A 12,124-nucleotide genomic window follows, 5' to 3' on the forward strand; every position below is an offset into this window, starting at 1 on the left:
AATAAGCCATTAATCATAAATCAGAAGTTAGAAGGTGGAAATTGACGACTGTGATTGGTCAATTTCCAGCTTCTAACTTCTGACTAGTGGCTTATTGTGGCTTAGAATGCGTGTAAAGCGTTTGTATTGGCCATAATCTGTAAGAATTGATTAATCACAGTCAAGTTCTCCTTTCATTTGACGATAAGAAGGAAATGATTTTATAGAAGATGATTTAATAGAGGTTAATTTTTACAGATTACGGCATATACGGTTACGGCCAATATAAACTCTCCTTAAATGTAGCCAAATGGGCGTTTTCAAGTCGGACAAGCTGTTAGCCAAGCGATTGAATGTCTGGATCTATAGGTAACAACCAATCATATTTATTTGCTCAGCAAGCAGGCTTTGTCGACTCGAACGCGTCCTATGATGACACGATTTGAGGAATCTAGGAAATATAATACACTCACGCCTATCAGGATAGTAGCTCTGCTTAATTCATAAGGGAGCATTTATATTAGCCGTAATAGTATGCCGTAATCTATAAGAATTGACTAATCATAGTCAGATATTTCCCTTCTCATTAGATAGTAAGAAGGAAATAGTCAAAGGTGATTGGTCAATTTTTACAGATTGCGGCATATGGTTACGGCTAATGTAAACGCTCCCTAAATCATTCGATCACCATGATCTGAACAGTTCTTTTCCATTTTTCTTCGAAGTTGGATGTCTGTGTTCTTTATGTAAACTCTTTTTGATTTTTTTTACAATATCATAGTATAAACAGCAACAGTTGTAAAAAGTGACTTGTACATACGCGCGTAGATCGTAATTCATGTAATCGTGAAAGTGTATAAAATTTAATAGTAGGTAAGCAGCGTATGTACGTTTCGTGTCGTTAGGTATCTAACAAGGTATTGTGAGCAACAAAGGAAGATCTTCCTTTTCAAATCGGGAATTAAATGTAACACGATCGCGTATGTATTGTATTTAGGCCAGTTTTATTGTATTTTGTAGGCCAGATGCATTAATTTAATTAACATTCGGTTATTACGAAGGAGACGGGCTCACTCATCGATTTTGATGAAATTAAGTTCATTCGACGTATTTTTGCACGAAATAAACGAATCTGACAGAAAAAAAGTGTCGCTCTGCTCCGCGAACCAAAATATTAAGCGTTAAAGTTAACTATTCAGGTTAGAAAATCTGTCACAGCCATGCAATAGTGAGCAATGTGAGCATGAAAAGTGTATGTATGGGGACAGTACGTTCCGCCCACCCCATATATTGGTGTGAGAGGAATGTCACTTTGCATGAAAAATTGTAAAGTTATGTGAAATCTTATAGATTTACAATTTATTACGCAAAACAAAATCCATCTTGTACCAAAATGTGGGGTTAATTAGGTTTCTTTTCGGAGTGGTGAAACCCTCCCCATAGAATGGGGTTAGGGGGAAGGGAAGGGGGACGGAATGTACTATCTCCATCTCCATACATACACTTTCCATGCTCACATTGCACTATTGCATAGCTGTGACAGATTTCCTAACCTGAATAGTCGTCCACTTTATTGCTTAATATCACGGTTCGTGGAGCAGAGCAATTTTTTTCTGCCAGATTCGTTCATTTTGTGCAAAAACGCGTCGAATAAGCCTAATTTCATCGAAATCAATGAGTGAGCCTGTTTTCTTCATAATTATTCAATATTCTTATTCGTGTTAGTAATAGGTCGTTGGAAAATTAAGGATAGTTCCATTTAACGCTCACAACACTCGCATTATTTCTCCTTGTTTAACATTCAATAAATAACAAGAATGAAATAATTCCATAAGCATTGCGAGCATCAAATGGAACGCATCCTAAAAGTATCATCCCCATGTAGCATTCTGTAAGTAATATGGCCAACAATTTTTACACAAATTTATGTATCTTACACATTTAAAGTTTCTGTTTTTATTGTCACATCCTATTCGGTAAACGGAATTCTCAAGCGTGCGCTAGTCTACCAAGCCAAGGATCAGCCAAGTATACAGTTGTTTAATTAATATCGTCGCAGAACTCCAGCTAGTAACAGCCTCAATCTCTCAATGTTGTTCCTGTCTAGCTCTGGAGTTTAAATAATGCGATGGAATTCTCAGCCATCTACAAAATCCAATAATATAACAGTTTATTTGTATAATATACTCTCATGGATATATAATAGGCCCCAAACTGCTAACACTAATGCAAATGTCCAATTTTCATTGCCATTTGTGGTTTTAAATTGATTGGACTTTGGCCTCATTGGTGGAAGTGGTGTGGCCATACAACGCGCTTAATATATATTAATCCACGGATTGTTTTGTATGGACCTTGGATTTAAGTTACTAATGTTTATTATTATTATTAGCTGTATCCGATTGTTAATTTGCATACGATGCAATAATTACTGTATCATGTATAATATGATAAAAAAGGTCAATACTGTATAAGGCTTTATCTGGTGAACAAATAATAGTAGTAGAAGATCATGGTACAAGATAGGGATGAATATTCTGCTGTTATTTATGTAATTTTGTACCAATTTTGTCAGCTGAATATCTGAGCTCCTTGTTCGCACTTTTATAGTATTTTAACAGATACTACTTGTGACACAACGCAAAAAAATGGAAATTGAAATAACACAGACAGTGGTTATGGAAGGTATGGCTTCAGAAGATAATGCAAATAATCAAAATCAAAACATTTGTGGTGGCGGAACAGTCTCTAGCATGAAATGTGAAAATCAGAATTGGGAAGCATCGCATAAACAATCAATCAAATTAGAGCCTGATACTAGATCAACTGGCACTGACAATAGTAATTATGATATCACGGACGAAGAAACTACATGTCTTGACAATAAAGATGCTTTACACAATGGCTTATGTCAGGAAGATTCGCAACATAATGAAGATTCACAACATAATGAAGATTTACGGCAATTTGACGTATTGGATGATCTAGATCGCCATCCAGAACAGAATGATGGTTCTGATGAAGATTCAGATACAGATGAAAGTATGGATTCTGATGTGCCAGATGAAGAAATTGAAGCGATGCTAGAAGAAGGTACATTTATATTTTCTTATATCTTACATTTCCACACAAAAGGTATAACTATATTTTATAATAAAAAAAAAACAATCTAAAAGATTTTCGTTTATTCTATTTTTGTTTATTCTTTTTATTCTTATGTAAAAAATCTGCTGTATGTTTTATATATTGATACAATTTACCCGCATATTACTTTTAATTATCTACATATAAGATGCGTGAATTCCATATTTTTTCAAGAACTACAATTCAAGATTTTTAACTTTACGCTTTCAAGATCAGATTAAATATTTTCTGCTGCAAAGAGAATAAGAAACCAAGTAAGGTTATTTGGCCTTTACTTCTTCACTTATTTGTGCTGTTCACATATTAGTCAATTTTCCACTTGTTATTGTTCTTATTTTAGTTAAATTTTATTGTATTAGGTTTACCAGAAGAATTTAAAGGGAGAAGAAAAGATAAAAAGGATCGTTTGCCCTATGAAGAAAAAGAAAAACTTGTTTTAGATGGTATATTAATATAAAATATTACAAGAGAGGTGATGTATAATTATTTCTAATATTTATATATTACGTTTGTTGTTCTTTTAGAAATTGGACATAATCATTTTGATGTTTTACCTGAAGGATGGGTACAAGTGACACATAACAGTGGAATGCCATTATACCTTCATAAACAAAGTAGAGTTTGTACATTAGCAAAACCATATTTTCTTGGTCCAGGAAGCGTTAGAAAGCATGAAGTTCCTGTCAGCGCCATTCCTTGTCTTCAGTATAAAAGAGCATTAACAGAAGAGGAAGAAGAACGAAGAAAGGAGATAGAGCGCACACCAAACACTGAAGCTTGTAGTCTTCCTAGCGCAAAAATTGAAACTATACAAGAAAATCGCGCAGCACATTCATTAGATAGCGAGCAGCTAAGAAATTATTGTCAGTCTTTGTTTCGTTTTAAATCTATTAAAGTAATGAGATTTCAGTAAGTATAAAAAATAAGATGATTGTATCATCATGAAATTTGTTTTGCATTGATTAACTTTTCTGTCGTAGATCTTGGTCAGCGCGTCGGAAATTTACGAAAATTAAAAAACATCGTAAACAACTTGAGCGTCCAACTTTACCGGATGGTACAAAATTGATAACTTTTCCAGTCAGTAGTTCTAGTGGAAGTGGCAGTTCGCATATTGTGGACGATAATGGACAGAGACCTGCAAAACACTGGATAATGAATCCATCAGGCAAAAGTTATGTTTGTATTCTTCATGAATATGTACAACACGCGTTAAAGAAACAGCCAACGTACAAATTTAAAGAATTAGGTAATCATATTATTTAGCATTTTCGGTATATAATAATAACATATGAAACATGAAACATGTTTAATATCCATCATTGTTTTTTATCACTGAAATAATTAATGCATTTAATTAATAGAAAACGCTGCAACACCTTATTCCGCAGTAGTTTGTATCAATGATATGGAATATGGAAGCGGATTCGGCAGCAGCAAGAAACAAGCAAAAGCCAATGCAGCCCGAAAAACCCTTGAAATTTTGATTCCTCAAATGAAAGATAAAATTTCCGGTGAAAACAGTGGGGATAGTGGATCGAATAATGATAGTCGTACGATAAAAGCATCTAGAGGAAATTCCGATGCAGACCTTTCATTCTTCGACGAAATAGCCATTACGGATCCTCGTGTTGCAGAATTTTGTGCAAAAACTACGGAACCTTCCCCACATGCTATTTTAATAACTTGTCTTCAAAGAAATTATGGTTTAGGAGATATGCACATTAATTATTCAGTAAACACATTGAAACATCAACGAAATGAATTTACAATGAAAGTTGGAAAACATGAAGCTACTGTTGTATGTATAAACTGTTTCCTACTTATAAATAGAATTTTTAATTTTAAATAAAAATTAATCTTAGTTGAATATAATTGCAGGTTTGTCGTAATAAAAAAGATGGTAAACAACGAGCAGCACAAGCGATATTACAACTTATACATCCACATATACAGTCTTGGGGATCTTTATTGCGTCTCTATGGATCGCGAAGTGTAAAATCCTTTAAGGAAAAAAAACAATTGGAACAAGAGATTACCCTTTTGCAGGGTAAAGCTGCCGTTAATCAGCCAAATCATGCTATTTTAGGTAAACTTAGACAAGAGATGCGAAGATTAGCTGAACAACGCGAAGCAATACAACCTATTGGTAAGTTTGTACCACCAGATTTACCAACAGGATCTGCAGCTAATCTTAATAATGTAGATTTGTAAAAAAAAATAGTTAACATATAGCTTAAATTATAGACTATTGCCTTTTAGAAATTATTTTCTCGCCAATGCTTTTATGATTTTTGTATAAATATACTTTTACATCTTATTAAAATATAAAATATAAACTATTTTTAAGTTGATGAAATATTTTTAATTGATTAGTGGAAAATCTTTTTATTTTGAAATTGTACAATATTTTTCTATTCTGGAATTTTTCTTCAAATCGCACTTTTATTCTAATGGTACATGTGAAAAGTATTATAAAAATTATTATTCTCTATCTGACATTCATCACACTAACCAGCAATAATAGCAGTTTTGATAAACATAAAAGTCACATAAGAGAAGTCACATAATAGAGGAGTTTGATTTTATTGTAAATAATTATAACATATAAATATAGACATGTTTATATTCAAAAACACATTCAATAAATGTTAATGATATATACGACGCCTAATGCTACTGATGGACATTTTTATTCTATTCCATGAAAGAATGACCTCAATTTTCAATTTTCCATTGTAACAAATATCAAATTATTTCTGCGGAATTTGAATTAAGTATTATACTTTAGAAAAATCATATAATAATTTGTTCATGTACATGAATTTAATATGATATAAATATTGTATATTATTGACTGTAAAAAAAAACAGGTTTTATACTTAGCTTAAAATATGATGTAAACATGAATACAACTTAAACTTAATAAAATATAATAGAGATTATATTTTTATTTTATTAATCAGCTAAACATTAAAAGATTAAAACCAGTTCTTTTGAATCAAATTTTGTCGAAATAAAATATAATCTTATATGAGCAAATTATTATATACTAAGTTGTGATACATTTTTCCAGAAAGATACTATTTATTTTTTACACTCCACTAAATTTTTAATCTACTTACATTATATCATGGACAATATTGTAATTCTTGTTTCACATCCATGTCATCTTTTTTTTTATCTCTGATCTTACGTCTAAGATTAGTTTAAAATCATATAGAATGCTATAATGAATATGTATGGAAAGTTTAAAATCATATAGAATGCTATAATGAATATGTATGGAAAGGGATAAACCTGCATATTTATATATTCATGTTATATAAAGATATTCAACAATTTTCTAAATTATCGCATTGGTCAATGAAAATTTATTATATAGTCATGGAAGCAATAAATATACAAATTTCAATCTTATTTATTCCAAGAAGATTAACACTTTTATTCTTCAAAAAATTTAATTCGTTGCTTCCTTGGCTATTTTGCTAGTATAAAAATCTAAAAATGTATATACTAATATAAACAAATTTTTTTTCTATCGCTGTATGTAGAATTAAAATAAAACTATTAGAAATTCAATTTATATTTAAAAGATATACTCATAAAACATTTTTTTAAATATATTATCTGATATAAAGTGGATGAAATTGATATGCATGTTAAGTTCCATTACATTATAAAATATTTTTAACAAAACGAGAATAATTTTCTCTTTATTAATGTAATATCTTGGATTTTATAAAATGAATCAAAAGTGTTTCATCTATCATGAGCATAGTTCATAATGATATCGCCATAGGTGCAAAAATTTCTACATCTTGTTTATTACAATTCGTATTATATAATTCGTTCTATTGAACTTTCTCGTTTTACTACTGGGAAACTTTAATAAATCGTTTCAGTGTTGATAAATAATACTGAAATAGGCACTACACTTAATACAGTTGTTTTGCATTTATATATAAACAGCTAATCTTAATATATATAACATAAGTTGCAACAAATCCTCTGTAATGGAAATTTTTTAACATTCGCAAATTTTTTATATAATTTTTTTTGTTATATGTCATTGAGAGAAAACTTTTTTATTACCTATTAATTGTAATTTATGGCCAATTCGATTGGAAGAATTAGTACGCACTGATGCATATTAAAGCTGTTGTACACTGACTTGTAATTTGAATATAAAAATGAAATGCAAATATTTCGAATTATAAAATACATATTTTATCTAATAGTACAATAAAATATATTGTACTTGAGTATTTGATGATTTAATCGATTTCTATGTTTATTTATAAACATATCTTCACGTTATTTTACGTACAACAGCTTTAATGCGCACTGAGTGCGTCCAATCGAATTCGCTATTAGATACTCTTAGCGATATATATCCACTTTACTATTTTTTCAGTTATTTGAACACACACACACACACACACACACACACACACACACACACACATATATAATCAAAATTAATAACTGAAATAAACTGAAATAAAAGTGATTAAATGTAACAATAAGTAATACCGACACAAGATGTTCAAGTGTAAATTACAAATTATTTATTAAGCAAGTAAGTACACGCGTATACGTTTCTTTAATGCGAATTTCTCCGAATAATTTTATTTTGCGTTAATAAGTATACTGATGAGGCCCGAAAGTCCTCATCAGTATAACTAATAACGCAAAACAAAATTATTTGGAGGAAATCGCATTAAAGAAAGAATGTTCTGATACATGAGTTAATGATCAAAACTATTAGATGTCCAATACTTCTCGAAACTTGATTATCAAATTGTCCAATTTAATAACAAAAAAACGAGACTTCTACGGAGGTGGTTCGAGCAAAAGACACACAAAGGTGTGTGTGTGTGTGTGTGTGTGTGTGTGTGTGTGTGTGTGTGTGTGTGTGTGTGTGTGTGTGTGTGTGTGTGCGCGCGCGCGTGCGTGTGTACATATATATATATATATATATATATATACGAAAAAAAATAATATTTTCATATGAACGTACCATATATTGAAATGAATATACAGTTAAATCAACTTGTGTTTTATGAGTATATTTACAATTGTAACATGGAAAAAAATTCATTCATTTTTATATTAACACATGGTACAGATTGCGAAATATATTCGATTCAATATCATATTCGCAGACAATTATAAATGAGATAAAAGAATTTAATACAGATATGTTACAATATACAAAAAATAAAAAATGATGTACAAATTCAAACATGTGTTTTAATCATAAATGCATTTTGATACACTCATATATTTATGTTAAAATAAAATAAATTAATAAAGTTAAAAAAATAATAAAAATAAGATATAAACGCTAGGTCTGTCTAATGTAGAGTTTATTATAAAAATTGCGTTTAAGTGCAAGGTTAGAATAGATTAATTCAGATATAGATAATTGATGGAATAAAGAAAATTATTAAAAGATAATTATTATAAGATATATAAATCACTTTTTGAAGTTTAGCAAACAATGATTAAATACTTTGGTATCTGCATGTGTGCGTGTGTGCGTGTGTGTGTGTGTGTGTGTGTGTGTGGCGCGCGCGCGTGCATACACATATTAAGAATTTTAAGCACGACCGTATATGAATACATCGAATACGATAAAGAAAACTAAAATCGGTCAAATTTTGGATGTTACAAATAATACATTATATATTTTTTTATTAAATCAATTTATTCCAGATATAATTGCGAGCCGATAACATTCGGTTTCAACATAATCATTCTGAAACGCTACTAATTCCTTTTAAATTAAATTAAAAAGAAAGAAAGAAAGAAAAAAAGTAAGAAATTTATTGCGAAAAATATTACCTCAGCCAGGATTCGAACCTCTTAACTTTCCGGGAAGAATGTCTTACCCAGCTCGACCATTGAGACAACACTCTTCCCGGAAAGTTGAGAGGTTCGAATCTTGGCTGAGCTAATATTTTTCGTAATAAATTTCTTACTTTCTTTCTTTCTAATTTAATATAGGGGCGTTTCAGAATGATTGTGTTGAAACCGAATGTTATCAACTCACAATTATATCTAGAATAAATTTATATATATATATATAGAAAAACGAGACCTGTTTCACATTAGACACAATTAGAACCTCATCAATGTACATTTAAAACTACACGCACTTAGTAAGTTTGAAAAAACTGGAATATTTTTTTCTATTTGATCACTATCTTTTTCTTACATACATTACGAATATCCTACGTATCTATTAATTTCAATGAATTCAACATCTAAAGGGGAGTAAACGGAAAAAATGAGAAATGTTATGATGTACTAAGGTCGTGCAGCTAAATACACATTGTCTTTTTTTTTACTTCTATACAATTATGTACATGCATACAGGTTTCTTCTGTTGTATTATAGGTTTATACAAATCTAATATTTCCTCTATTCACTCATTGCATGCACATCTATCTATTATGAACCAGGTCTCAACAATATCAACTATCTTTCTTACAGGAATTGCTATCTCTACATTAAAATATCTAATGTAAAATTGTATGTATATCGAGCAGTCAGAGAATGTGGTTACGTAAATAAAAAGTCTAGTCCTAAGCCACGTCATCCTTGGTTGTCGTCCTCGACAAGTTCTAATTACTTAAAATTATCCAACGCATTTTTAAAAAAGCATTATATAGATGTATCACAGGTACTGTTACCAGATAGAGCCATTTTTGAAAGACTAGAAAGACTTCGTCTGGGACTACTACCTCCGAGAAAGCTGCTGCTAGACTCAGAGAATATTTTTCGGAAGCTAAAATAAAATTTTAAAACGCTTTAGATACATGTTACACACAAATATGAAGAAACGAAAATAATAAACACATACAATTTACGAATTCCAGATTCAGAGGATTTTTTCCATGGTGCATCATCTGGTTCATAAGGAAGCGGCCCCTGCACGGGTGCATCTTTGTCATCCTCAGGACTGAAACAACATGAAATTATATGAATATTTTATATGGCAAATAATTTATATATTATTTATTATTCAATGATTTACATTTCAGGTTTTGGTCTATATAATTCTAGTTCGTCTTCGAGATCCGAAACTCTTGCTTTCAATTCATTTCGCTCGTGTAAAATTTCTTTTAGTTCGGCAGTCGTGAATCTGGGCCTATCAGGATCATCCAGGTCATAAATTGCTTTGTTCGTCAAATCAGGACAGCCTTGTAATTTACTCAAATCCTCATTTTCTTTCTTAGCCATGCCAAGCCGTCCCCGAAGATTTATAAGTTCCCGATTCTGATCCTGCAGTTGTGCTAAAAAGTCAGCTCTTTCTTCTACTAAACCTCGAGCTTGCATTTGCGCTTGTCGTTGTTTACGTTTCAATTCCCGTCCCAGTACGGTAAGTTTCTCCACTTGTGCACTCAACTATGTACAACACGTTATATTATTTTTATTATGTACAACTTATAATAAAATCATATGAATTTTCATGTTAAGACATAATTTTAAAACGAAATTTTCTCTTTAAATCTTTAATAATTTTAAAGTACTTGGAAATATATAATAGACATATAAGACATGTATATTTATATTAAAAATATTCATATCTTATGTCTATTAAAAAAAATCATCGAATTGTGCATATGTATATATAAATACCAATTTACATTTTCAATTTCTGCGGTTTTTTGTGACAATTCTCGATCTCTAGCACGGATCTGCTCTCGTTGTTTATCTATCATAGACCTCAAATGTTGTAGAACTGCTATATCAACCTCCTGACTAGCTGTGATAGCTAAAAATTAATGAAACAGTTATTTCATTGTTTTGTTAATATATACAATGTTCTGTCAAACGTATGTCTGTACGTTTAACAGAACCTTTTAATAATTACTGGATTAGTGACTGGTTAATTGGTGTTAGTACTTGTTTGTTTACTGCTGTACTGACTATCACTACGTGATTCATGTAGAGATTCGGCTAATCGTCTGTTTTCTTCTTGTAATCTAGTAACCATTGCTACTAAATCGCGTGATTCTTGTCTCCAGTGTTCCTCAATTTGTTCCAATTCCTAAAAGAATCAATTAAAGTTAACAATACATAACTGTGATATCAAATATACGATCATGAATTATAAATCGTATTGAGATTGTTGTATAAAAGTTAAACTATTAGCTACCTTTTCAAATCGTTGCCTATCTTCAGCCTTTCCAATCTTATCGCTCTCAAGCTGAGAAATCTTAGCACTCAGCTCTTGCACCATAGTATTTTCACGCTCATTCTTAGTAGCAAGATTCTCAAGTAGCTCTAAAGCGTTTATCACCTTTGGCATTAAATTGGTCACCGACTCCACCCCAAACAGATCTATGAGCTTCTCGCATTCCTTCCCTATCTCCGATGCAATATCGTACACGTCCACTACTGACACATCAGATGCAACAGAATATTCTTCCATTTTGCAAGTTGCGTTACCTCTCAGACAAAACGGCATGAATACAACTTTTTGCCGCAGCACGCTCTACGCGTAAATCTGCTGAATGTTAGGAGAAGGAGATCTCATAAAGACGTTTCGCCCGAAGATTATCGTCTTTCTACGTTTCTAATGTTTCTATACACTTGATTGTGCGATCTCCGATGGAGAATCGCATACATACAGAACAAAGTTACAGATAATCACAGCCAAGCTACACGAAATATTCTAGTGCGTACGCCACAGATATATATACGTGCCTGTAGGTTTGTGATAAATAAATTGCGTGACTTAGGTGTGGCGTTAATTGTCAAAACGACAGAATCCGCAATCACGCATCGACGGACGTTCGCATTATGCACTCGTCGTTTCTTAGATCGAATATCAGCCCGGGAAGTGCAACGGACTCCGGTGATGTCATAGCAATTCTATCAAAACGTCATGTTTAAATTCCGGTCGCACACACAGAAGTTACGGCGGAGCAGATGATTGAGATTATTCACGGTGTATATATATATATGTGCACATGTATGCGATTCA

The 12,124-nt window shown here is 31.6% G+C and overlaps 2 protein-coding genes across 13 annotated transcripts; one reads left to right on the forward strand and one right to left on the reverse strand.

The window, feature by feature from the left end:
- The first annotated feature begins 649 nt into the window (after positions 1-649).
- Positions 650-5,797, forward strand: pasha (microprocessor complex subunit partner of drosha). Of its 11 annotated transcripts, none has more exons than XM_011059998.2 (7): positions 650-959; positions 2,590-3,072; positions 3,483-3,566; positions 3,648-4,032; positions 4,104-4,372; positions 4,488-4,924; positions 5,005-5,797. In XM_011059998.2, exons 2-7 carry the CDS (start codon positions 2,628-2,630, stop codon positions 5,335-5,337), a joined length of 1,953 nt encoding a protein of 650 aa, XP_011058300.1. In that variant the 5' UTR covers positions 650-959; positions 2,590-2,627; the 3' UTR covers positions 5,338-5,797. The 11 variants fall into 11 exon arrangements, with proteins under 11 accessions (XP_011058300.1, XP_011058301.1, XP_087264908.1 ...); XM_011059999.2 differs by having other exon boundaries at positions 2,601-3,072; XM_087408782.1 differs by having other exon boundaries at positions 650-946; positions 2,601-3,072.
- On the reverse strand, positions 5,496-11,986 carry Rilpl (Rab interacting lysosomal protein like). Of its 2 annotated transcripts, XM_011061348.2 has the most exons (7): positions 11,845-11,986; positions 11,294-11,644; positions 11,041-11,185; positions 10,782-10,909; positions 10,169-10,539; positions 9,995-10,093; positions 5,496-9,919 (listed from the first exon to the last, which is right to left on the reverse strand). In XM_011061348.2, exons 2-7 carry the CDS (start codon positions 11,603-11,605, stop codon positions 9,796-9,798), a joined length of 1,179 nt encoding a protein of 392 aa, XP_011059650.1. In that variant the 5' UTR covers positions 11,606-11,644; positions 11,845-11,986; the 3' UTR covers positions 5,496-9,795. The 2 variants fall into 2 exon arrangements, with proteins under 2 accessions (XP_011059650.1, XP_011059651.1); XM_011061349.2 differs by lacking the exon at positions 11,845-11,986 and having other exon boundaries at positions 11,065-11,185; positions 11,294-11,811.
- Between the last annotated feature and the right edge of the window lie 138 nt (positions 11,987-12,124).

Source organism: Acromyrmex echinatior, chromosome 8, assembly GCF_024713525.1.
Source record: "Acromyrmex echinatior isolate Ae372 chromosome 8, ASM2471352v2, whole genome shotgun sequence".
NCBI classification, from domain to species: Eukaryota; Metazoa; Arthropoda; class Insecta; order Hymenoptera; family Formicidae; genus Acromyrmex; species Acromyrmex echinatior.